Source organism: Physella acuta, unplaced genomic scaffold (assembly GCF_028476545.2).
Source record: "Physella acuta isolate Inbredline_101_S28 unplaced genomic scaffold, ASM2847654v3 ptg000019l, whole genome shotgun sequence".
NCBI classification, from domain to species: domain Eukaryota; kingdom Metazoa; phylum Mollusca; class Gastropoda; family Physidae; genus Physella; species Physella acuta.
In genome coordinates this window covers 376,121-403,567 of record NW_026731539.1, presented here as the reverse complement: position 1 = coordinate 403,567, position 27,447 = coordinate 376,121, and the positions used below count along the sequence as shown (strand labels likewise).

The 27,447-nt window shown below is 38.0% G+C and overlaps 1 protein-coding gene across 1 annotated transcript in view; it reads right to left on the bottom strand.

Moving 5' to 3' along the window:
• Positions 1-388: 388 nt before the first annotated feature.
• Positions 389-27,447, bottom strand: part of LOC131939691 (uncharacterized) — a 56,772-nt gene continuing 29,713 nt past the window's right edge. Inside the window, exons 3-12 of the mRNA XM_059298155.1 lie at positions 18,129-18,463; positions 16,596-17,730; positions 14,955-15,221; positions 13,373-14,240; positions 12,778-12,954; positions 8,659-8,899; positions 8,449-8,530; positions 8,019-8,153; positions 7,401-7,581; positions 389-6,467 (exon numbers count right to left, since the gene is read on the bottom strand). Of these exons, the coding sequence (XP_059154138.1) occupies positions 6,058-6,467; positions 7,401-7,581; positions 8,019-8,153; positions 8,449-8,530; positions 8,659-8,899; positions 12,778-12,954; positions 13,373-14,240; positions 14,955-15,221; positions 16,596-17,730; positions 18,129-18,346 (3,714 nt within the window). The 5' untranslated portion in view covers positions 18,347-18,463 and the 3' untranslated portion in view covers positions 389-6,057. The remainder of the gene's footprint in view (positions 6,468-7,400; positions 7,582-8,018; positions 8,154-8,448; positions 8,531-8,658; positions 8,900-12,777; positions 12,955-13,372; positions 14,241-14,954; positions 15,222-16,595; positions 17,731-18,128; positions 18,464-27,447) is intronic.

Sequence of the window (27,447 nt, the reverse complement as noted above, 5' to 3'; positions counted from 1 at the left end):
GCCTAATAAATTTCTATTATTATAAATCTTATAAAATAAAACATAACCCAATGTGAAAAATAATGGTAAGATGTAAAAGTCATAAACTACTATTGACAGAAGAACAATGAGACTTTGTGCATTTCAAATGCTTATTACTGATACTAAATTTAACAAGCATTTAGGTTCAAAAGACTCAATTTCTTTTATATCTTTTCATTTTAAGTTATATATTTTTAAATTGAATATAAAAAACATTTAGGACTACTAAAAATTTTCATGAATGTAATTCTTTGAATTTTCATCAATATATATTTTAACTTTTATCAAAATGTATTATATTTTATCAAGAAAAATCTTATTTTACAAATATTTATTTCACAAAATAATTACATTTTCGTGCCTCAAGATCTAACAATTTTTTTGGATGAAAATACTTTAAATGTTGAATTCATTTCTTATTTAACAATTGTCGTAACTAATTTACTAAATTAACAATGTAGATAACAGTTTCACTAAATGAAAATTTATAAGAATGTATGTAAGTCCTTTTACTAAATATAAAGACTACATCACTACCTATAACTACTTTCTTGCATAGTCAAATAGTCAAAGGAAAATATTTTTTAATGGGTTACAGTTACTAGAAATTAAAATAGCATTCTGGGTAAAAAAAATATTTTGAAAATGCAGATTTTGTATGAATCTAATAAAAAACAAACACAAGAAGAAAACAAAATGACTACCAGCCACCACCACAAAAGTGGGCGTGATAACAAAATGTGAGATCATTCCAATATTAAAACTCTCGTCAAAAAACCACACATTTTTCTAAACTATTTTTCATCAACACTAGGTCGCATTGTTGGGGTAGAGCAAAATATAAAGGGTAAGTTCACACAATCAAATGAAAAAAACATTTCCTTTGTAGAGAAATGGAGAAAAAAAAAACAATTTTATATCATATATCAGTTAGAGTCAGATCAGTGTATACAGGAATATAAATATAAACATGTTTATTTTTATTTTGCACATAAAATTTAGATTTTTATACCTCTGAATGGAAATATCTTTCTTTCTATAAATTGTAAATATAAAGGTTAACAAAAACATAAAACATTATCTAAAAGCATTTGTTGGTTTTAATTATTTTTACATTTACATTTAGGGGTAGAGAAAAATGTAAGTTTTAAACTGTCTTTAGTTTAAGCTGAGTGTTTTGGCAATCTTAAAATTAGACCTTTAAAAAACGTGTGAAAGGTCATACCCTTAATGTATATTTCCAAGTGAATCAGGGGAAATAACTCTTCAAAGCCCTGAAGGCAACACACTGAACAATATACTAACTTCACTGTGTAGACAACAGGATATAAAAGTTTTCAAGTCTTAGAAAAGAGAGGATGATGATAAAACCTGTGTGCATAATGTTTACTAAGACAGGGGAAGACATAAGCTATTTAATCACAATCTTTTTTTTAAACAGAATTTGATCATATAAAATATTTTATTTTCCCAAATTACAGCTAGATCAACTAACTAATGGCCATTTATCTCATCAACAGATGAATTGTAGGAAAATATATTTCAAACATATTTCAAATTTTTAAAAACATTTCTTTAATGTATATAAGGTTAGAAAGTTTGGAGAATAAAAAATAGACACACCTCTGGATTATGTCTAAGTAGGTCAAATATAGACAGGGGCAAAGTTGACATTTTGATCTGTATCTCCAGCTGAATCTCTGAATACATAGTAGAGAAAGTTTATTTCCAAAATTAAAATTTAAAACATTTATTCAGCAAGCAAGTTTAATTCCTAAACTTAAAAATGAAATTATCGTTTTTTTCAAGATTACTTTAACAAACTAAATTGCTGGGTGCCTATAAGCATCGTTCTTAAAATCAACCAGCAACACTGATACAATGTTTTAGTAATACTTCATCATCACAGGTACTTAATAACAAGCAAACAATTTCACAAAACAAATGGAGACCTTGATCCATAGAGAAACAAATGGCAAGAACCAAAATCAGGGAGCGCCACAGTGAACATTGAGCAAACTTAAGCTAGAATAAGAATGCTTTCCTCAGTGATTCAACATGAAATCATTACAAAAGTTAAGGAAAAATTAGGCACAAGGCATGGTTAACATTTTTTGTACCACTATTGTCTGTTTACAGGGACACCACCCAAATGACGAACTTTTCAGTTCGTTATTTATTAAACTAGTTTTTAAAAATCTAGGTAATCTATCGTTTTAGGTATGTAAAATCGCCCACGGCTAGTAATGTACGAAAAAGTTACCTCATTGTCAAGGCTTTAATAGAAGTATATTGTGATATATTTGTGTCAAATATTATAGATCAATGAATAATAAACCTAAATCAATGGCTAAATATATCAATATAGGCAAGAAATTAACTTTAAACAGAAGTGTTTGCGAGCAGGATTTGCTATATAAAAAGCGGCCATCTGTAAGTTAGAGTGGCTTCCCCTAAATCTTGCGCTATAAGTTAACAATAAAAAGAAATAAACAAGATGGCTGCTATAGTAAATGAGCATGGTTGCATCTGTTGGAAACATCGCTAGTCTTCATTTATTACTGAAAAGTTTTAATTCAATTGTTTAAAAACAGGTACATAAATGAAACAAGGAAATATTTTTGTATTTTTCAAAACATAAATCCTCCCAAAAATGTGAAATAATTATTAAAATTTAAGGAATCACCTGTTTTTCACATTACTAGTCGCGGGCGATTTTACCTACCTAAAACGATAGATTACCAAAATCTATCAAATGTAATACAAGTAAAAAAAAACATACACACATTTAAAATAAACGTTAAAAATACTTTGTACTTTTAAGTGAGAAAAAAAATTAATGGCATAATTTTTAAATAAATAGATATTACTAAATTACATACTTTGTATAGCACTTCACAAATTCTATTTCAATTTCAGTATTATAGAACAACAAAATGAAAGTTTACAGTCTACATCTAGATTCCAATGACTAATCTATTCTTCCACCATGGACCTGAAACATTGTTTAATATATCGAAATGGTATGAATGTGCACAATATAAGTAAACTACGTCCTGACAATGGACTAAAAAGTAGTGAAAAAAAAACTGAAGAGAGCATGATCAGTATGAAAGTTATTACCCACATAGAACACCATTGTGCAGAAAGACAACGTGTGTGAATTAGTTAGCAAGCATGACAACACTTTGAGCAGGTTATATACACACAGAGACTCAGGGCTAAAGCATCCTTGACAATACTGTTCAAACATCTCATTTGTAGTTTTAATAATAATTAGAACCCCACAAACTTCGGACCAATTGTTTTGTCATCCTAGTTATAAAATACAGATATATATAAAGCTGAAGATTGAGCAAAAATGTTTTTTTCTCTTTCTAAAAGTTGTGTTTATTGTTCAAAAGTTGTGCACTTATTTTTTTTAACATTGACAAAATATATTAGGTGCAAAAAAATAATTTTGAAAAACATTTAAAAAAATTTGTAACTAATACTTTAAAAAAAAAAAAGTAATTTAGTTTTTCAGAACCAATCAACTAATTGTTCGTTGTGGTGAGAGGTCAGACTAATTAAGGGTTTGCGACCAACAAAAGGTAGTTGTTGAATTTATAATAATTTATAAAATTGCACTTTTTTAAGTTAAATGAAAAAAAAAATTTGGCATCATTAGTTTAAATAGAAAATAAAAACTTGATTACAAATTTTCTAAAGCTTTACAACTATTCCACTTTAATATCATGATTAAAATTAGGATTATCTTCTAGCTACTTAAAGTATGAGCTATTAACTACTTAGATTAATGAGTTGGCTTTAATCTATCTTGATGAAAGCATAAACTACTACGTAGAATGACTAAGAGTAAAAAAAACCTGCTACTTTAGTTTTCAAACTTGTATTGTATTGTCAGAAATGTAGTCCAGCAAAGTGTGAACCTTACAATATTTGATGAGATGAAAACTATGATCTCTACGAAATAACGTATTAACAATGGGAGCAAGCTTGTATTCTACAAGATCAAAGCTATTTTGTCATGTGACTTAAATAGACTCAATGTACACTAGGAACATTTAGATCCTACCATGCAGCAAAATTCTAGCATAATCTCTTGTTTTGAGATAGAGAGTTAAACAAACAGCAAAACACTTTATGAAAAGTATCCAGTTTAGATTTAAAAATAAATTGCACAGAAGCCAAAATAAATAGTTGAAGCTTGAGAGCTAAACACCAAAACAGAACAAATGAACAACTAGGAATTTAGATGACTTTGTACTGCTATCACAGATCAAAAGACAAGTTCTAATGATGGTACATCACAGAATAAGTTACATTAAAGCTGTCAGTTCTCTACAACCTGGGCCATGACTATGTCAAACACAGCTAAACAACAAAAGCCAATCACAAGTGTGAGATCAGAGTTCTGATATTTGTAACATCAAATAAATATCACCACAAGTATGTTTCTTGTAACATGGGAATAAGGAGAAGTAAACAAAATTTAAACATTTACAATCTTCAACTAGATCAGGTGCACATTTCTCTAAATCAATCAAATTTCTTGAACACATTCAACACTGTAATGATAAATATTTTTTTCCTGCTAATTTACAATCAGGTTTGACAAAATATATTTAGTTAAAACTCTCCTTAATAGGCTGCAATTTAATCAATGATGATGATTTGTGAGTCGACTGTCCAAATGTTATAGTATATTTGTATTATTCACAACCCCTTCGTACCAAAAATATCTACTTAGAAAAAATATGGTTGTTAAAAAGCATTCAAATGCGCATGATCATGCATATTAAAACTTTTTGAACATGAGACCATTATGACATGATATGTACAGAATTGTGACTTAATACGGGCAAAAATGTAGTGAATTTTTTTCACCATCACAACTGAATAGATTCTTTCCACAAATAAAACATAAAAGAAAGGTATTCAATTTTATTCTTGTGCATTAACACAGGTAAAAATGTAACATTGTAAACCAACACACAGTAAAAGGTTATATCTGGCATTCTAAACTCTGACGTTAAAAATAATTTTTACCTTATTCTAGAACACACTTTGTAAACAAGCACTGTACTGTAAGCATTCTAATCCCAACAAGACTATTCCAGCCTTTTTTTGGTCAACAAGCACAGTACTGTAAGCATTCTAATCCCAACAAGACTATTCCAGCCTAAAAACAGCAACTACTGAACAACAGAGCAGAGGAATGCGGAGGGTAATCTACTCAACACACAAGTTTTACTTGACTGTGTTAGTAGAGATTCAAGCTCAGGAGAAATATTCTCAACTGGATAATCTATTTTAAAAGTCAGTCTTTGTGGACAAATGGTTTAACTAAGGTAACAACTTCAAACGTATAGAATTACTCTACTGTAAAAAAGTTCTTTGCAAAAAAAAAATATATATATATATATATATGTATAGTTAATTTATCAATTATCCTGTTAACAGCACCAATATAAAACATCAAAGAGAAGATAACTGAAAAAACACCTATAGCCATAAAAAGTAAGAATTATCAAACAGCAAAAACTCCTACTCGTTTATTTCAACAAGAGAATTTAAAACTAAATGTTCACATTCTATATTGTCTAAAAGGTTTTTAGAAAACAAACTACATTAAAAAGTCACAAGTATTTATAAAAATATAAGTACTATCAAAACAAATGTACTATACGGAAGTGCAACTTCTAAACCTGGGTAAAATATGAAGTGTTAACATTGGAATGTCTAGAAACTTAAAGTAGAAAAAAAAATACATTGTAAAACTTCACTTGTGATTATATATATATCCAATTATATATAAAACATGTGATTAGAAGCAATAAATACTTGCATGAGACAGTACACATAACACAGTGTTTTCTTTAGTTAACATTTCATACACTGCAATGCTAGACTTTACAAGTAGAACACTCTAAGTTTCTAAATAACTAACTATCAAAACTTTGTACCTCTAAAATGTCTGTATCACAAATTTAAAAAGCAAACAAGCATGGAAATTTTAATGTACACTTGTCATTATCTCTCATCATCATCACGTTTCACGTTTTCTTGGATTGCTGTATCCAGGTCTTCAGTTTCTTCTGTTTTCTCTGTACCCGTTTCATCAGGGTCCAACTGTTGAACTGATGTGGGCTCCACCTCACAGACTGGCCCAGCTGTCTTATCATCTAAGGAAGGCTCCGCTGTCCTGACATCTGAGGAAGGGTCAGTTATTTCTTGTTTGCTGACTGAGTCTTCCAATACAGGGCTCATCTCTGAAGGAGATTTCAGGTAGGGGCTGATGTCCAAGCTGGCATCAAACTCTGGCTCCTGTAAGATCTTTGGGTTCCCTTTGTCTGCCATTTGTAGCGCCACCCACTGGGCAGTTCGTGCCAGACGAGTGTGGCAGGACAGGTTGGCGATGCTCACAGCCAGCGCTGTTACATCTGAAAGACAGGTTCATGAGTATTTTAATGTTACATCTGAAAGACAGGTACATGAGTATTTTAATGTTACATCTGAAAGACAGGTGCATGAGTATTTTAATGTTACATCTGAAAGACAGGTACATGAGTATTTTAATGTTACATCTGAAAGACAGGTTCATGAGTATTTTAATGTTACATCTGAAAGACAGGTTCATGAGTATTTTAATGTTACATCTGAAAGACAGATTCATGAGTATTTTAATTAGGTTTCATCTAGTTTTGACATATATATATATAGCAACCACTTATAGTGTAAAGCACTAACAACACAGCCCCTTCTAAAACCAATATACAGTAAAACACCACCTGTGACAAACACAATGTTGTACTTTGGTTTTATTGGGCCTGGATACAGTTATCTTATTATCAGTCCATTAGATTTGATTGATGTCTGATACAAATGGAGGTTTGGTTTACAATTCACAAAAGTCAATTTTTATGACCAATTTGGTTTTCAATTCTTCACCTAATTCCTATTTATAGTATATTGCAGCAACAGTAATTCAATGGTACAAAAAATATTTGAAAGATATTTTAAACAAATGTGTAATACAAATATAGGCCTACAGATCAAAAGCTTCAAAGCAATTATTAAATTTTTCGTAGGTGAATCAAAATAAACATCATCAACAGTTGAGATAATGAGAACAACAGGTGAGATAATAAAAACAAAACAATGGCCACAGGTAAGATAATGAAAAGAACAGCAATAGGAGAGATAATGAACAGAACTGCAACAGGTAAGATAATGAGGACAGGTGAGATAATGGAAAGTACAGCAACAGGTAAGATAATGAAAACAACAGCAACAGGTGAGATAATGAAAAGAACAGCAACAGGTGAGATAATAAACAGAACAGCATGAGACAGGAGAGTGAGAGCAAGCTGCACCTCTATCATCCGGCTGTCTGGGTACTCCAGCCCTCTGCCTGTTGGCTGAGTTGACTATCTCGTCCTTCCTGCTGGACTGGACCTTCTTGATGCTCTCCAGCCACTCGTTCATGGTAGCGTGCACCTTGGGGTGGACACTCAGTGACCGCAGCTTCTCCATCTTCTCAATCAGGGTAATGATCTAGTTAATTAACAAAATAATTAGCAGGGGCTAAAGACTTCATCTTCTCATTGAGGGTAATGATCTAGTTAATTAACAGAAATATTAGCAGGGCTAAAATCTCCCAGCTTCTCAATGAGTGTAATGATCTATTTAATTAACAAAAAATTTTTGAATGTATTCTTCTATACATCCTTTACAAAATATGCATTTAAAAACAAGCTACTACATAAAATTACAGAAGAAGTGCGTAGTTATAAAAAAAAGTTAAAAAACTTTTATCTCAAACTGTTGATTAATACCAAACTGCACTCAAGAATCTAGACACATAGTGCATGTTTACTGATGTAGTAAAAACATGTCCTTAAAACCATTGAAATGAACTGTACACTTAATGGACGTTTATTGATGTAGAAAAACCAATAAAATAAACTACAAAAAAGCTGAAAGTATGTTACCCTGGCGTGTTCACGAAATGAATCCACAATCAGTCTGTCCACACGAGAGGGGCTGTTGGGTAGCCTGGGTATGGGTATAGCGTTGGTGCTGGACACTTTCTTGCCTGGGTTCTGTCTGGCTAGCTCTGCTTCAGTCTGAGGAGTCAATAGATATGTAGTAGGACATGCAATGGACATTCTAATAATCGACATGTAAATGACATTCTAGAAATTGGCATACAAATGATATTTTTTAAAAGTTTACTATTGACAATCTTGTTATTAATGGAATAAGTTTATTAACAGACAAATATAAATGACTGTTTAAAATTTTCTGTTACATAGGTAATGTTCAGGATTGGTAGGAAATAATTTTTTTCTTTAATATTAATGCTGTTTTTTTATTTTATTGTAAAGCTCTAAACTACAATGGCAAACTGTTGACACATACTTTTTTTCTTTCCTTTTCTATAGCTTTGAACTGTTCATAACACTCCTCCAGCCGGCTGTGCAATTCATTTGATGGTCCACTTCTGAAATAAGTTTTACAATACACATACAATATATAGGCTCTATTTTATTTGAATATAACAATAAAAATAAAAAAAGATATCCTAACAACCTACTGAACTCTGTCCAGAATATTGATTTAAAACCTGACCTGAAATGTCTGAAGTTGGGCACAAACGGGTGGACCCCTAGCAAAGGAAAGCTGGATGAGTCATACATCAGGTCGCCCATGTAGGGGGATGTCAGGTGGGTCAGGTGGTCCAGTGGGATAAAGTCAACGCTGTCTCGTCTCAGCCCGGCCTGGTGTACGGCAGCATTCATCAGTAGGGCGGCAGCTGCTGGGTGCATGGAGTTGAGTACAGGCCCATGGGCACCTAGGCCAGCCTGGTAGCCTAGATACAAGCAAAAATAGATTGGTTACAGGCATATGGCAGCATTCATCAGTAGGGCGGCAGCTGCTGGGTGCATGGAGTTGAGTACAGGCCCATGGGCACCTAGGCCAGCCTGGTAGCCTTTAGATATAAACAAAAATAGATTGGTTACAGGTGTAGTTCCATGGGCACTTAGAGAAGTTATGGATTCTATTCATTATTTTGATTTTTTTTTAAAAATGAATAAAATCTAAATCTAGGCCAAATTGTATTAACATTATTTTTTGTTATGATAGGAGCAACAGTCAATGGGCGATTAGAGAGAAAAAAATAATGTAACAATACAGAGCCCAATAAGTGACAATTATTCATGTTATTGAAATAGCCCACTAAATATTTGATACAATGTGCGTCCAATTAAATTGCAACACATCCTTTTTGTAGCACTTGTAGGGCCAACTTTTTGTGGGTAAAATAAGGAAATTGGCTAGGCTTAAAAAAAACCAACTGTTGATGAATTAATCATCAAATCATTAAAATTGTTGTTAACAGGTTAAAAACTTTTTAATTTAGAACTTAAAATATGTATGCATTTAATTCTATGCTACTGATTGTAGATTTAATTTTTTTGTAATTTCCTTATCTGATTAGTGCAATAAATAAATCAGGGAGGTGGGAAATAATGTTAGTTTTTTTGGTTCTTTTAATCTGGTTTGTTTAAATGTTGGGGGTGGGTGGGGGGGGGGGGGTTTGACAAGACAAATAATACAACTATCTGACACAAAGCTTTACCGCCTCACTCCCTCCCTACCTGCAGGATTCTGTAACAAAGTCTGGTGTAATATCTGATGGTAGGCTCTACCCCACCTACCTGCAGGATTCTGTAACAAAGTCTGATGTAATATCTGATGGTAGGCTCTACCCCACCTACCTGCAGGATTCTGTAACAAAGTCTGATGTAATATCTGATGGTAGGCTCTACCCCACCTACCTGCAGGATTCTGTAACAAAGTCTGATGTAATATCTGATGGTAGGCCACCCCTCTACCCCACCTACCTGTGGGATTCTGTAACAAAGTCTGATGGTAGGCCACCCCTCTACCCCACCTACCTGCAGGATTCTGTAACAAAGTCTGATGTAATATCTGATGGTAGGCCGCCCCTCTACCCCACCTACCTGCAGGATTCTGTAACAAAGTCTGATGTAATATCTGATGGTAGGCCGCCCCTCTACCCTCTACCCCACCTACCTGCAGGATTCTGTAACAAAGTCTGATGTAATATCTGATGGTAGGCCACCCCTCTACCCCACCTACCTGCGGGATTCTGTAACAAAGTCTGGTGTAATATCTGATGGTAGGCTCTACCCCACCTACCTGCAGGATTCTGTAACAAAGTCTGATGTAATATCTGATGGTAGGCTCTACCCCACCTACCTGCAGGATTCTGTAACAAAGTCTGGTGTAATATCTGATGGTAGGCTCTACCCCACCTACCTGCAGGATTCTGTAACAAAGTCTGATGTAATATCTGATGGTAGGCTCTACCCCACCTACCTGCAGGATTCTGTAACAAAGTCTGATGTAATATCTGATGGTAGGCTCTACCCCACCTACCTGCAGGATTCTGTAACAAAGTCTGATGTAATATCTGATGGTAGGCCACCCCTCTACCCCACCTACCTGTGGGATTCTGTAACAAAGTCTGATGGTAGGCCACCCCTCTACCCCACCTACCTGCAGGATTCTGTAACAAAGTCTGATGTAATATCTGATGGTAGGCCGCCCCTCTACCCCACCTACCTGCAGGATTCTGTAACAAAGTCTGATGTAATATCTGATGGTAGGCCGCCCCTCTACCCTCTACCCCACCTACCTGCAGGATTCTGTAACAAAGTCTGATGTAATATCTGATGGTAGGCCACCCCTCTACCCCACCTACCTGCGGGATTCTGTAACAAAGTCTGGTGTAATATCTGATGGTAGGCTCTACCCCACCTACCTGCAGGATTCTGTAACAAAGTCTGATGTAATATCTGATGGTAGGCTCTACCCCACCTACCTGCAGGATTCTGTAACAAAGTCTGGTGTAATATCTGATGGTAGGCTCTACCCCACCTACCTGCAGGATTCTGTAACAAAGTCTGATGTAATATCTGATGGTAGGCTCTACCCCACCTACCTGCAGGATTCTGTAACAAAGTCTGATGTAATATCTGATGGTAGGCTCTACCCCACCTACCTGCAGGATTCTGTAACAAAGTCTGATGTAATATCTGATGGTAGGCCACCCCTCTACCCCACCTACCTGCGGGATTCTGTAACAAAGTCTGATGTAATATCTGATGGTAGTCTCTACCCCACCTACCTGCAGGATTCTGTAACAAAGTCTGATGTAATATCTGATGGTAGGCCACCCCTCTACCCCACCTACCTGCAGGATTCTGTAACAAAGTCTGATGTAATATCTGATGGTAGGCCACCCCTCTACCCCACCTACCTGCGGGATTCTGTAACAAAGTCTGATGTAATATCTGATGGTAGGCTCTACCCCACCTACCTGCAGGATTCTGTAACAAAGTCTGATGTAATATCTGATGGTAGTCTCTACCCCACCTACCTGCAGGATTCTGTAACAAAGTCTGATGTAATATCTGATGGTAGGCCACCCCTCTACCCCACCTACCTGCAGGATTCTGTAACAAAGTCTGATGTAATATCTGATGGTAGGCCACCCCTCTACCCCACCTACCTGCGGGATTCTGTAACAAAGTCTGATGTAATATCTGATGGTAGGCTCTACCCCACCTACCTGCAGGATTCTGTAACAAAGTCTGATGTAATATCTGATGGTAGTCTCTACCCCACCTACCTGCGGGATTCTGTAACAAAGTCTGATGTAATATCTGATGGTAGGCTCTACCCCACCTACCTGCAGGATTCTGTAACACAGTCTGATGTAATATCTGATGGTAGGCTCTACCCCACCTACCTGCAGGATTCTGTAACAAAGTCTGATGTAATATCTGATGGTAGTCTCTACCCCACCTACCTGCAAGATTCTGTAACAAAGTCTGGTGTAATATCTGATGGTAGGCTCTACCCCACCTACCTGCAGGATTCTGTAACAAAGTCTGGTGTAATATCTGATGGTAGGCCACCCCTCTCCCCCACGGCCACCCCTCTACCCCACCTACCTGCGGGATTCTGTAACAAAGTCTGGTGTAATATCTGATGGTAGGCTCTACCCCACCTACCTGCAGGATTCTGTAACAAAGTCTGGTGTAATATCTGATGGTAGGCCACCCCTCTCCCCCACAGCCACCCCTCTACCCCACCTACCTGCGGGATTCTGTAACAAAGTCTGGTGTAATATCTGATGGTAGGCTCTACCCCACCTACCTGCAGGATTCTGTAACAAAGTCTGATGTAATATCTGATGGTAGGCTCTACCCCACCTACCTGCAGGATTCTGTAACAAAGTCTGATGTAATATCTGATGGTAGGCTCTACCCCACCTACCTGCAGGATTCTGTAACAAAGTCTGATGTAATATCTGATGGTAGGCCACCCCTCTACCCCACCTACCTGCGGGATTCTGTAACAAAGTTTGGTGTAATATCTGATGGTAGGCTCTACCCCACCTACCTGCAGGATTCTGTAACAAAGTCTGATGTAATATCTGATGGTAGTCTCTACCCCACCTACCTGCAGGATTCTGTAACAAAGTCTGATGTAATATCTGATGGTAGGCTCTACCCCACCTACCTGCGGGATTCTGTAACAAAGTCTGATGTAATATCTGATGGTAGGCCACCCCTCTACCCCACCTACCTGCAGGATTCTGTAACAAAGTCTGATGTAATATCTGATGGTAGGCCGCCCCTCTACCCCACCTACCTGCAGGATTCTGTAACAAAGTCTGATGTAATATCTGATGGTAGGCCGCCTGTGTCCTAGGATCCCTGAGCAGAAGCTCCTCAATCAGACGTTGCTTGTCTACAGCAGACTTGACAGCCTCACTGGAGTCACCCTGGGGCAGGTGGTTCATGTTCCTGGCCGCGTTAATCTGAGCACCTGCCACACACAAATACATTGGTAGAATCATTGCACACATTACACTTATATCTAATCATGGGAAAAGTAAATATTTTGTTCTTAATATATTTTCAGATCTATTATTATTTGAACATGATTTTAGATTGATGTTAATATAAATATAAAATCTATTTGAAAAACACTATTTAATATATGTAGATTTTATGTAAAAATAGTGAGAATTCTGAGCTTATATATGCAATGTAAAGCAATTTTAAAGTACTAATTTTTTTAAAATTTTGACATTTAGCATTATCAAGAAATTTAATTGATATAATTATTTAAAAAAAAAAAAACAAGCACTATGCATTTTAGAAGTATTTCTTGAAAAGTTTGACATATATTACTTTAGAAGAAAAAACTAAAAGAAAATGTGTTAGAATGTGCTTGAACCCACCTGTCCCGTAATGGTGAGCATGTGAAGCCAAGTTAGCCCTCGCCTGGCCCAGGTTCATCATACCTACGGCGCCATTGACTCCGCCTGGACTAAAGCGGTTGAGACCAGGTATGTTTGAGAAAACCGGTGGCGCCGGGTTGATAAATGCAAAAGGGTTGACAGCCTGGTTGTAAGAGATGGGGCCGTGGTTGAGGAGGTTAGTCACCTGCATGGGGTTGCCCAGGTGAAGGTACTGCTCAGGTAGGTAGGGTTTCCTCAGCCCACCTTGCTTGTGGTGCTGCTGTAGCCGGATTTGTTGCTGCAGGTGCGAGGCCAGCTGCTGTTGTTGCTGCTGCAGCTGGAGTTGGTGCAGCTTTTGTTGCTGCTGCTGTTGCAGCTGGTGCACCTGTTGGTTGTTGAGGCGCTCTCGGATAATGGCTGCGGCGAACGTGCTCTGGTCGACCGAGGCTTGCGAGGATGACATGGGACTGCAGCTGTTGTTGGTGGAGACTGATGGTGAGATGCTGTAGGATAAGGTCCCCCTGGTGTCCCCGTTAGAGCTGGACTTGGTGTAGCCATCACTGTTGTTGTTGGTGTCCCCCATTGTTTTGGTCATGCCAAGCTTGCCTGCTGCGTCGGCCTCGACTGAGGAAACATCCAGGCTAGGGGTACCACGGTACATGTAGATGGACTGGTTCCTGTCTAGGCAGTTGGGTTTGTTGTTGTTGGTGGTGGTGGTGCTGGCCGGGATGTTGCCGTTGTTGAATAGAGCAGGCGAGGCCAGGTCGGACCAGCTGCCTATGGTGTTGTGGTGAGACGTGGCAGGTGTGACCACAGGTGTTGGCATACCTGTGTTGATGTGGAGAGGCTGTAGGTAGTTTGATGACATCTGGGGATAAAATAATTTACTACTTTTATATTACTTAAAATACATGGAATAGTGTGGTTAAGTGGGTAACAACCACTATTTTATTATATATTGTTTTCAACAATAATCAGGTGATGACCAGAAAATCTGGCCACCGGATGTATAGGTGAGATGTAAATCATCAATGTGTTTTTTAAAGGGGTCTTTACTTGATACCTGTTTGAGAATGGCTGATTGCCTGCTATAAGTATGATGGATGCATGAATGTGATTGTTATTCTTTCTATGGACTTATTATTATAGACCTATTTTGACTGCACTCATGTTGTATGAGAATTTTCTTCAAGTTACTAAATGTAAATAAGTAATTGAAGTTGCTGTAGGATTGTAATGATTGTGTACTAAAAACTCAGAGACAACTGGTGTATAGACGTGCCATTACAGGTGGTAGAGCATGAGACTGTTAATCCAAGTCTCTCAAGGTCGGTTCTCATGTTCAAGAATGAGGAACATACTTAAGTCCACCCAGCTTAAATGGATATTTGGCAGGGAAAGTAAGGGTGTTGGGGCAAAAGTGCTATAAAAAGGTCAAACAGATAAACTCTACTTCATCTTCTCTATGGGCTACCAGGTCTGAAAGGGTAGTTTTTAAAAATATAAAGTAACTCCCATGTAAAGGCACATGAAGGATATTGAAGAAACCGAGCACACACATAGAGACAAATCTAGTATTTACCTGAGAAGATGGCGCTAAATTGGTTGGGGAACTAGTCTTTCCCATGCTGATGTAGGATGATGTTGATGATGAAGATATAGATGAAATAGGGGAGGGGGAGGTTAGGTAGTCTGGGTTGTAGTTAAACTTGGCCGCATCCTCCTGCGCCTGTTTGAATGTTGAAGAGACGTAGCTCTGGGGTGCCCCACTACTGGGGAGTGTTGAATACTGGGGGTCTGATGTCTCATCCATCAGGAAAGATGACATCTGAGATGTGTTGGATTTCACCTGAAAGTTTTGGGTTTAATTCAGTTATTATAATTATGTGTCAATTCAAAGCAACAAGCTATCACAGAAATTAGAATGTTAACTGTGAAATACAGTAAACATCCATTTGAATTTAAAATATTTGAAAATTATTGCAGTATTTTAGAAGTAGTTTAAATTGTACAATGGAAATTTATGTATTTTTACAAGCTTTTATTTAACTTGCTTCCTCTGTCCGTTGTCAGTCTGTCTGTCGTCATAGATTGAAACGCTTGAGAGAGATTTCGGGTACTTCTAACTGACAGATTCGTTTCATAGTTGGCACGTGGGTCAAGACATGAAGACAATGCAGTCTGACATTAAACTTGACTTAATTGGATGCCATATAATTTTTTATGAATTAAAATTTTGTCCTCATTAGTAGGCTGTCTTATCCAACTAGTCCGCATTATTATACGCACAATATCATGTTCATTAAGTGCGCAATAATTTTTTTTTAGTCATGGAGTGTAAATAAAAAAAATGTAAAGTACTGAAAAAAAAAATTCATATAAATCGTTTAAATAACAAGCTTTAACTATATATAATAATACACTAATATTTAAATAACTATAAAGAAAAGTGTGGGTCTCTTCCTAAATATTAGTAAAGGTGTCCAATAGATAATAAATTTGAAATTCCTTTTGTTTTTATTAAATATAATGAACTTCTATTGTAAACAAACCCCTTGTGTGTATGATATTTTTATGAATGCAGTTTACAATGACAAAGAGAATTTGCTTTGCCATCACATGGGTCAGTTGCTTGAACTGGCTTTTTCACAAGATAGACCTAACCATTACAGAATGGTATTATATTCTCATTTTGTATTATAGCTGTATAATATTATTTCTTTATTTAAAATTTTTTAGTGCTATATTACTGCTATGTCTTTACTACTCAATTGTTTTTTTGTTTTGTTTAAATACTGTTAATGTTTGTTTTTTTTAAAAATAGGCCAATATAAAAAAGGCCGATGTGCCTACTGTTGTTACCGTTATTGAATAAATAAATTGAATAAACAACCACATACTGGGCTTTGAAGAATGACTTTATCCCACTGTATTAGTTACAATATGAGAAGGCATGGTCAAATGGTAGGGCATTCGTCTGCTAACCAGAAAGTCTCAAGTTGGGTAACTGGTTAGAGTTTTGGACATCCCTGGGTCTACTCAGCTCTGATGAGTACCTGACACAAGTTAGGGAAAGTAAAGTCGAGTAGGCATAGTGCTGACTACACTATCCCTTTATATGCCGAGGTCACAGAATCAGGTGAACTCTACTTCATCTGCCACCAGGTCTGAAAGTGAACTTGACTATTAACTACAATATATCTAGGACAAGTGTACTAGTTACCTCATGAGGCAGGGGAATACGAGGAGGTACAGGTGACAAGAGCTGTGGAGATATGGTCCCTGCTGATGAAAACTGCAGGCTGCCTGTCCTGCTGGGTGCCACACGGACTGACAGGCTGGGGGAGGGAGACAGCATCCTCTGGTACGGCTGGTCATAGTCAGCGGAGTACGTTGTGTTGTTGTTGGGGGGAGACAGGAACTTCCTGCCTGTGAAATCCTGCAGCACCGAGTGGCTGGGGCCAGCCTGACCTTTTCTTCGCAGCGGTGGCGACATTGTGGCCGTCAAAGGCGACGCCTCAGATTTCATCAACTGGGCGCTCAGGCACTCCATGCTTCTGGACATTTCTGTCTTTGAAAGATTCTGGTTCCCGAAGTATGTTTTCCCCAGGCCTGGGATGTCCAAGGTCGTGGGTTTGTGTGGCTGGGGGTGCTGCGGCTGGTCAAGCTGGCGCCACTGCTGGTGATAGTCAGCCTGTCGTTGTTGGAAATTGTCAGGGCTGTAGTCAGACCCCAGGGGAGAAGAAGCTGCCATCAGGTTGGACTGCCGGCTGCTCATGTTCTGCAGTGCTGACGGGCTCCCTGCAGCGTGGTTGTTGTTGTTGATGTTGTAACTGCTAATCCCGTTGGAAGGAGCTTGTGAAAAAGATGATGGAAAAGAATTTGTATCCTCAACCCCGAATAAAAATTTGCTATCATTTTGTTGGATTTCCTCGATGCATTTTTGTAGGAAGTCTTCAGAGACAACAAGGTCAGGGACGTCTGGCTGGGCGTCTAAGATAAAACCTTCCCTGAAGGTGGCGCTGCCGTCTAGGTTGGATATCAGGTTGCTCTGCTTGTAGGGGTTGTTGTTGTTGTTGTTGTTCTCAGTCAGGGTTGCCATGCCAGGCATGCCCAGGAGGTCGTAGTTCGTCTGGTGCTTGTTGCCGTTGGTGTCCCAGTAGGGGGACTGGAGGGAGTTGATGCGGTGGTCGCTGGAGGTTTTGGAGGGGCCGAGGGTGGAGTTGTAGTTGAATGGGGAGCTGGGGCAGGAGGCGGGGTAGTAACTGTGGTTGGGTGTGGAGTGGGGGTGGAGCAGGCCGATGCTGCTGGGTTGAGGTGAAAGAGACGCAAGCCTTGATCCCCCAGGAGGATATAACCTAAAAAACAAAAAAAAATTAATTAGATTTAAGTAACCAATTTCACTTGTGCATTAAGCCAAATACCCAAATAATTAACAAATAATACAAATACAACATTTAAAGATAAAACACTGCTAAGATATAGAGTATCAAATTGAAAACAAAAAATCATGTTAATTTTACATATGATTGTGTGGTGTACAGAAAACAGTGGGAAGATTGTACTTTTTCTGGGTTGTTGAAAAAAAAATTAATATAAAAATTTGATGCCAACAAGTAAGTAGGCTAGATAAAAGCTGGAGTTGCCATTTAAAGCATTTAAAATAAAGATGTGATCTAAGTGTGATCTATTATAAAGGACTGTTGGTCCTATTCTGCTTAGGGAAACAACAAGAGGAAGAATGCAAAACACTCACTGAGATCCCAGCCTCCCAGAATGTTCCACCCCAAAGAGCTCATTAAACCCCAGAGAAGCTGACTCAGCAACCTGGCTCTCATCATCCACAATTTTATTTACAAAGGCATCAAACGCTGCAAACTTGTCACTGGATGCACTGTTGCCTAGGCCAAAAGGGTCAGAGGTCGAAGATGGCATCACATCTGCCCCATCATACCCACAGCTGTACTCCTCCATTTTTAGGGTGAGAGGTTAACTCCCTTGCTGACCAGCACTAATGTGACTTGACTTTGTTGAATGGATGCTTCACACAATGTGCACAAAGATGTGGACACTTGCATTTTCTTTCATTAGCTGGAAAATAAAGAGAGAGAAACGTCTTGTAACATGGAGGGATTAGGGGGGTTAGTTTTGGTTCATTATAACTAAATTCTCAAATATATATCAATGTCACATAGCCATATATCTATATAAAACATACATATTGGTATAAACATATATATACATACAATATATATATATATATATATATATATATATATATATATATATATACATACTATATATATATATATATATATATATATATATATATATATATATATATATATATATATATATATATATATATATATATCCTTATATGAGTTCATAGAGAAACAGGAGATGGGGCAACAAAGCTGTTGGCAGATGAGGTGGGGGCATGACAAATTCTCCCCCTGCCACCACTCCCCCCTACATCCCCCCCTCCCCCCAGCCCCCTGTAGAGCAGAGTATTGATCCTTGGATGAATCAAAGTCATGAAAACTCCATGGAATATCCCAGAGATTGAATACAATTTTAGTTGTCTTTGTTTATAAGGCCAACATTCTTAAGACAAGCATGAATATGCATGATTGTGCATTTTCTAATATGCCATAAGCCATGTAGTAATATTAAGGTTACATAATATAACAATTTTATAAGATCAAATATCTACTGCTAAAATTCTGTAATTTAAATGTTTTTTAATATATTTGATGTGTCATCCGTTTGGGTAGCCCCTGAATTAACTTGAGTTAATGAAATGACTGAGTATCAAAGTTAAAACACAGTGACGCAAATCATGAGGATAACGTTGAAACGTTGTGAATCTTGAGGCCAAATTTGGAAAGTTTGTCCCGAAAGTTTTCATCAAGACATTAGGCCTACTTGTGATTTGAGGGCTTCCCCGCTACGTTGGCTGGGCGGTGAAAAAGGCTGGAATGGTTGCTTGAAACGGAGGGAAATAAATGACACGAGTTGCCCGATGTACTCGGCCAAATGTAAGAGGCGCCGATCGATGTTTGCTACAGTTAGAGGGCGGTGACGTCACGTGCCAGATGCTGGACATGAATGGAGCCTTGATGGCCACCAGCAAGACGCTTGCAGTGGGGATCTCTCCACCGCGGGGCTGGTGGATCCATCCACCACAGGGGTGGTGGGTCCCTACTGATTCATCCACCGCAGTGGATACCTCAACTGCGGGGGTGGTGGATTCCGACACCGCGGGGTTTGAGCGTTTAATTAAACCTAATTAAACTTTCTAAAATGGATGTCAATTAAAAGTGGTAAACGACCGAAACATGAGTTTGATTTGGATATGTTTGTCTAAGTGATTGATCGGATTGAGGTAGGGAATAACAAAAGGATGGGGGTAAAGGGCTAGCTCCTCCCGTTGTAAAACACGTCAGGCGTACTTGGATGTATCTCACATTATTTATAAACAATATGATAACATGAATGTCACATAAGGGAAAACATAATGCTCCAGTAAACAAATGTTGAGATGGTGACCTATATTCGTCTTTCAGCAACTGTCCTATAACACTGAAAAACAAAAGCTAACTGGGTTAAATAAAAGTAAACCTTGTAGCACTCTCACACTACGAGGTAGCCACGTTTTCGTACAATGTATCACTCTCACACTCTCACACGTGATAGCCACCACACATGTAAAACTATCACATATCGTAGCCCTATGCCAGTGATCGACAAAATGCCTCAGGAAGCCACATAAGATCTTTCAACTCAGCAAAACTGTAGCTTTAAAAATTAGATTCAAGAACTCATTAAAACGCTCAGGGATAGAAACGTTGTAAATAGACCTATACTCCTGTTCTGATATAGGTTCAACCATTTGGCGAATCAGAACAGTTACATAGAGAAATACATTTTCATAATAAGTTATAACTTTATTTATTATAATTACTTTAAATCTTGATTTAACTAGACCAGGATGCTGATCCCGACACATCCACTTGAAAGTCTGATGTACCTTCCGCAATGAAGCATTAACGGCATCCTGAAGTGTCGATAACCAAGCAGAAATCACACAAATCAATACACTTTAAAATCAAAGAACGAAACGGACACCTGAGTACCCGCCCCTATCCGTTTAAACACAACAGCTGAGGGTCCCAGCGTTGTTTTTTTTCTCCAGAGCGCAAGAGTTATTCACCATTCATTCAACAAACAATCCATAATATCTTCACGCTGCATCTCGTCTTTTATTAGATTGTCAGGCGGGGATGATATTTTTATAATATTATTAGACGCAAGAGCTTAAAATCCCCATCAACCCATCCCTGCGTTTGACAAAGATTTGAAGTAGTGTTAACTAGCCTTCCCTAATTTATCCAATATTTTGACCAATGAACAATTTATTTCCTTTAATATTGAATTGCACCCGTGCGTCCCATCAGTCATTGGAATGTGGGAAGACAGCTTATATTGGTCGCTCCACTACAGGGGGTGACAGCTTATAATGGTCGCTCCACTACAGGGGGTGACAGCTTATAATGGTCGCTCCACTACAGGGGGTGACAGAAGTGGTAGCTCCACTACAGGGGTGACAGCTTATATTGGTAGCTCCACTACAGGGGGTGACAGCTTATGTTGGTAGCTCCACTACAGGGGGTGACAGCTTATATTGGTAGCTCCACTACAGGGGGTGACAGCTTATATTGGTAGCCCCACTACAGGGGGTGACAGCTTATATTGGTCGCTCCACTACAGGGGGTGACAGCTTATATTGGTAGCTACACTACAGGGGGTGACAGCTAAGATTGGTCGCTCCACTACAGGGGGTGACAGCTTATATTGTTCGCTCCACTACAGGGGGGTGACAGCTAAGATTGGTCGCTCCACTACAGGGGGTGACAGCTTATATTGGTAGCTCCACTACAGGGGGTGACAGCTTATATTGGTCGCTCCACTACAGGGGGTGACAGCTAAGATTGGTCGCTCCACTACAGGGGGTGACAGCTTATATTGGTAGCTCCACTACAGGGGGTGACAGCTTATATTGGTCGCTCCACTACAGGGGGTGACAGCTTATATTGGTAGCTTCACTACAGGGGGTGACAGCTTATATTGGTCGCTCCACTACAGGCGGCAGCTAAGATTGGTCGTTCCACTACAGGGGGTGACAGATGTGGTAGCCCCACTACAGGGAGGGGGTGACAGCTAAGATGGGTAGCTTTACTACAATTGGAGGGGGTGATAGCTTATATTGGTAGTTCCACTAGAAGGGGGGGTTGACAACTCAAATTGGTAGCTCCACTACAGGAGGTGACAGCTTATATCGATCGCGCCACTACAGGGGGGAGCAGCTTATATTGGTAGCCCCCACTACATGTAGGTTGACAGCTCAGATATGCAGCTTCACTACAAGGGGTGACAGCTAATGGTAGCTCCACTATAGGACACATATTGATAGCTCTAATCCTAATATATGAGGCCAGCTTATATCCGTAGCTACATTAGAAAGACAGTCCACATTAAATGACTCTAGTATCTTGTTTATCACCAACATTGGTTGACCACAGGAGAACCAAACATTGTTTCCCCCAACTTTAAGAAAAGCCGCCAAGACATAGAAAACATGAATCTATCATAGGAACCACGCAGCTATCAGATGGTGTAACAAAAAGCCTCCAATTCCTGCATGTCCTGTTGTCGAGATGACCAAGCCACTGTGAAACCTGATAGCACTAAGTGCTGGTCTAAGAAAACTAGAGACCCTGCCTGCAACAGACTGAGCAATACTTTTGAGATGTACTTTCTTCGTGAAAAGTAATAGTGTTCAAACCACAATCTCCACATATTAGCCAACAACCCCCAATCACAATATCTACACCCCTAACAACAATCACCAATCATAATCTCTACACATCAGCCAACAATCCCCAATCATAATCTCTACACATCAGCCAAAAGACCCCCATCACAATCTCTACACGTGAGCTAATGGCCCCAATCACAATCTCTACACATCTGCCAAAAGTCCCCAATCACAATCTCTACACATCTGACAACAATCCCCAATCACAATCTCTACACATCTGACAACAATCCCCAATCACAATCTCTACACATCTGACAACATTCCCCAATCACGATCTCTACAAATCTGCCAAAAGTCCCCAATCACAACCTCTACACATCTGACAACAATCCCCAATCACAATCTCTAAACGTGAGGTAATGGCCCACAATCACAATCTGTACATGTCTGACAACAATCCTTAAACACAATCTCTACACGTTAGCTAATGGTCCCCAATCACAACCTCCATACACCCTTCGAGTGAGCACTTCTTAGGTCTCCAAACTCACCAGTTTCCCGACACCCCCACCCCACTCACTCACCCAGCATTCATTAGGCGAACAAGGTGGAGGGGTGAAGATGGGGCGGGGGGAATTAGAAAAAAAATGGCGTCGTCGTTATTTCCGCAATGTTAGAGGGTCGTATCGTCTTATGAGGTTGTCGGGTTAAAAACAATTGCATGGTGTAGTTTGGTTGTTCAGTAATACAAAACTATGTTGTTATTTTGTTGGTGTTGTTCTACAGTAAATAGGTAAGTCTAATACAGGCAAATGCAATGATTTAGTTGATTTAGAATGTGTTTTACTTTATTTTCAAACAGCGAGTCAGTAATTTGTCTGAATCGTCAATAAGAATATTCTGTAGTAAGAACATGTCTAATAGTGTAGGTGCTTTAACCACATTGGCTTTGACCATAGGCGAATTGACCACAATAAATATCTGATTTCATGAGCTCATAATTTTCTAATTTAGACTTAATGCGGTCACTACTAGCCAGTCCCTGAACTGGCCAGCCCAGGTCCGAAATTTAAAAAAATTTCGGACTTTGGCCGGTCAATGGGATGTAATATTAGCCAATACGCGGATTGGCCGGGCCTATGTTTATGTATACCGACCATAAAGAGTTTACCTACCATTTATCTGTATGATTAAAACGACACACATTCGCACCACAGTGGCCACAGTTTGTGAACGAAGAATAGCGGGCCATTTCAATACTTCAGTCAAACAAATTCATCTCTGGGACTAGTCGTATCAATTCATAAATAAAACTTCCCTCCTATCCCCGCTAGACACGCGAACATGATTACTAATTCCAAACATCGATATATCGATCATCTAAGTAAGCATCCAAAAACATAGCTACCATTATGTTCGGCTTGGGTTTAAAAAAAACCCCACATTTCTACGTTCAACATAGAAATCGAAACGAAATAATAATTTAAAAAAAAACAACAAAAAAAAACCGAAATATTTTTTTAAATGTGAGTCTACACGTAAAAATAGTTTTAAAAGTCGTTCAGTACTTCAGTGTGTTATGAATATATTAACACATAAACACACGTGGATTACAATATATTTATATATTCACTAGATAGGCCAATCTTGCAGTAATTTATGGAGAGCTTACAACCGGGGCGGAGAAAATAAAATGTACAATCGATGATACAGAGATGATGTCATACAGGAGACCTTGGAGATGGGAATGATTGAATAAGACCAGTTTGGTGTTCCATAGATTTATGGATTGCACAACCAGAGTATTTAAACACACAGGGCTAGTGGTACTACCTTACATGTAGCTGACGTTCCTGAATTAGTACTCACTGAATCTTTAACCAGGCACTCGATGATACTGCATTACGGTCAAGTACGTTAGTTAAAAAAATCAATTTCAGGAGCGTTCAGTATCAGTAAAAACTGAACCGATTTTTTGTGTGCTAAATCTTAAGTCTAATAAATTGAAAATTGAAGCTTCCGTGGAGTTATTTAAAATTGAATACGATATATATATATATATATATATATATATATATATATATATATATATATATATATATATATATATATATATATAAAAGCCTATTAAAAAGTAAGGGTGACTCATGCTTGACAAATCAATGTGATTTAAATGTATGTATACTCAAGTAAAATAACCGACCCTCCCCGGCGTTAGAGATTTAGCTTTGTGTTGATATAAAATAGGCCGCTCTCCATTTATCGGTTATTTAGGGTCAAACGTAACGCCTTCTTTTGGCTCCTCTCCCCACTAGATTGCCACCAGCACAACGCTGTTCATTGACACATTGATCAGTCGGCCAAGTTTAGCATTTCACACCGACGGGGTTTTTTCCCCTGCGTGTTTTTAGTTTTCCCAAGCTCCGCAGAACACTAGGACCATTCCGTAATTTAAGTTATTTTTATCAACGCTCATTCAAGTAGAAATCGGGGGAGGGGGGGGGGGGAAGGGTTAGGGGCAATTTATATTCCGAGAGAATAAATACACCAATAGATTTAAAAGATGAAATGATTTACAGGGTGATGGAAAGTGTAGATAGATGGAATAAAAAGTTTGTAATTACTGTGATGTACAGACCGATATTTCAAGATAGGTTAGGTTGGGATGTATAGGTTGACAAAATACAGGTTTCAAGTCCGGATAGACAAGATAACTAAATGCAGATATTTTAGTTCTGGATAGACAAGATAACTAAATACAGATATATTAGGTCTGGATAGACAAGATAACTAAATACAGATATATTAGGTCTGGATAGACAAAATAACTAAATACAGATGTAAGGTCTGGATAGACAAGATGACTAAATACAGATGTTTTGTCTGGATAGACAAGATGACTAAATACAGACAAGTTAGGTCTGGATAGACAAGATAACTAAATACAGATGTTAGGTCTGGATAGGCAAGATGACTAAATACAGATGTTATGTCTGGATAGACAAGATCACTAAATACAGACAAGTTAGGTCTGGATAGACAAGAAAACTAAATACAGATGTTATGTCTGGATAGACAAGATGACTAAATACAGACAAGTTAGGTCTGGATAGACAAGATAACTAAATACATATATGTTAGGTCGGGTAGACAAAATCACTAAATACAGATGTAAGGTCTGGATAGACAAGATGACTAAATACAGATGTTATGTCTGGATAGACAAGATGACTAAATACAGATGTTAGGTCTGGATAGACAAGATAACTAAATACATATATGTTAGGTCGGGTAGACAAAATCACTAAATACAGATGTAAGGTCTGGATAGACAAGATGACTAAATACAGATGTTTTGTCTGGATAGACAAGATGACTAAATACAGACAAGTTAGGTCTGGATAGACAAGATAACTAAATACAGATGTTAGGTCTGGATAGACAAGATGACTAAATACAGATGTTAGGTCTGGATAGACAAGATCACTAAATACAGACAAGTTAGGTCTGGATAGACAAGATAACTAAATACAGATGTTAGGTCTGGATAGACAAGATGACTAAATACAGATGTTATGTCTGGATAGACAAGATCACTAAATACAGACAAGTTAGGTCTGGATAGACAAGATAACTAAATACAGATGTTAGGTCTGGATAGGCAAGATGACTAAATACAGATGTTAGGTCTGGATAGACAAGATAACTAAATACATATATGTTAGGTCGGGTAGACAAAATCACTAAATACAGATGTAAGGTCTGGATAGACAAGATTACTAAATACAGATGTTAGGTCTGGATAGACAAGATAACTAAATACAGATGTTAGGTCTGGATAGACAAGATAACTAAATACAGATGTGTTAGGTCTGGATAGACAAGATAACTAAATACAGATGTGTTAGGTCTGGATAGACAAGATGACTAAATACAGATGTTAGGTCTGGATAGACAAGATAACTAAATACATATATGTTAGGTCGGGTAGACAAAATCACTAAATACAGATGTAAGGTCTGGATAGACAAGATTACTAAATACAGATGTTAGGTCTGGGTAGACAAAATCACTAAATACAGATGTAAGGTCTGGGTAGACAAGATAACTAAATACAGATGTGTAAGGTCTGGATAGACAAGTTGACTAAATACAGATCGATCTGGATATGTCTGAAAAGATTAATGAAGAAACATTTCTTAGATCCATAAGATCTGGATAAACGAGGTGACATTACACATAATAGCCTGATCGGCATTTAGGCAAATTGAAGAATATACACACTGGCACAAGCACAGAAAAAAAACCCTAAAAAACATGTTTTAGAAGCACCACAAACGAGAAAATTATACATTTTCTTCAGCTTAAAAGCTTTAATAGTAAATGGCTAAATGAAAACTTAAAAAAAGGATAATAATTAAAACGATGTAAGCAGTCCAATTTTTTTTTTGTCTTTTTAACTAGATGCGCTTGAATTATTAGCCTTCCGGTACTTTAAGGCTCCTTTTGGATCTCTGATCTAGGCTCTAAGATCCAAGCTTTTAGCTTCACTTGGATCTAGACACTTAGATCTAAAGATCTTGGATTAGGCTTTCGGCTCTAAGGCTTTTGGATCTAGACACTTAGATCTAAAGATCTTGTATTAGGCTTTTGGCTCTAAGCTCTAAGACTTACGGGTCTAGACACTTAGATCTAAAGGTCTCGTATTAGGCTTTTGGCTCTAAGGCTTGTGGATCTAGACACTTAAATCTAAAGCTCTTGGATTAGGCTTTTGGCTCTAAGCTCTAAGACTTACAGGTCTAGACACTTAGATCTAAAGATCTTGATTAGGTTTTGGCTCTAGCTATAAGACTTACAGGTCTAGACACTTAGATCTAAAGCTCTTGGATTCGGCTTTTGGCTCTAAGCTCTAAGACTTACAGGTCTAGACACTTAGATCTAAAGCTCTTGGATTAGGCTTTTGGCTCTAAGCTCTAAGACTTACAGGTCTAGACACTTAGATCTAAAGCTCTTGGATTAGGCTTTTGGCTCTAAGCTCTAAGACTTACGGGTCTAGACACTTAGATCTAAAGCTCTTGGATTAGGCTTTTGGCTCTAAGGCTTGTGGATCTAGACACTTAAATCTAAAGCTCTTGGATTAGGCTTTTGGCTCTAAGCTCTAAGACTTACAGGTCTAGACACTTAGATCTAAAGATCTTGATTAGGTTTTGGCTCTAGCTATAAGACTTACAGGTCTAGACACTTAGATCTA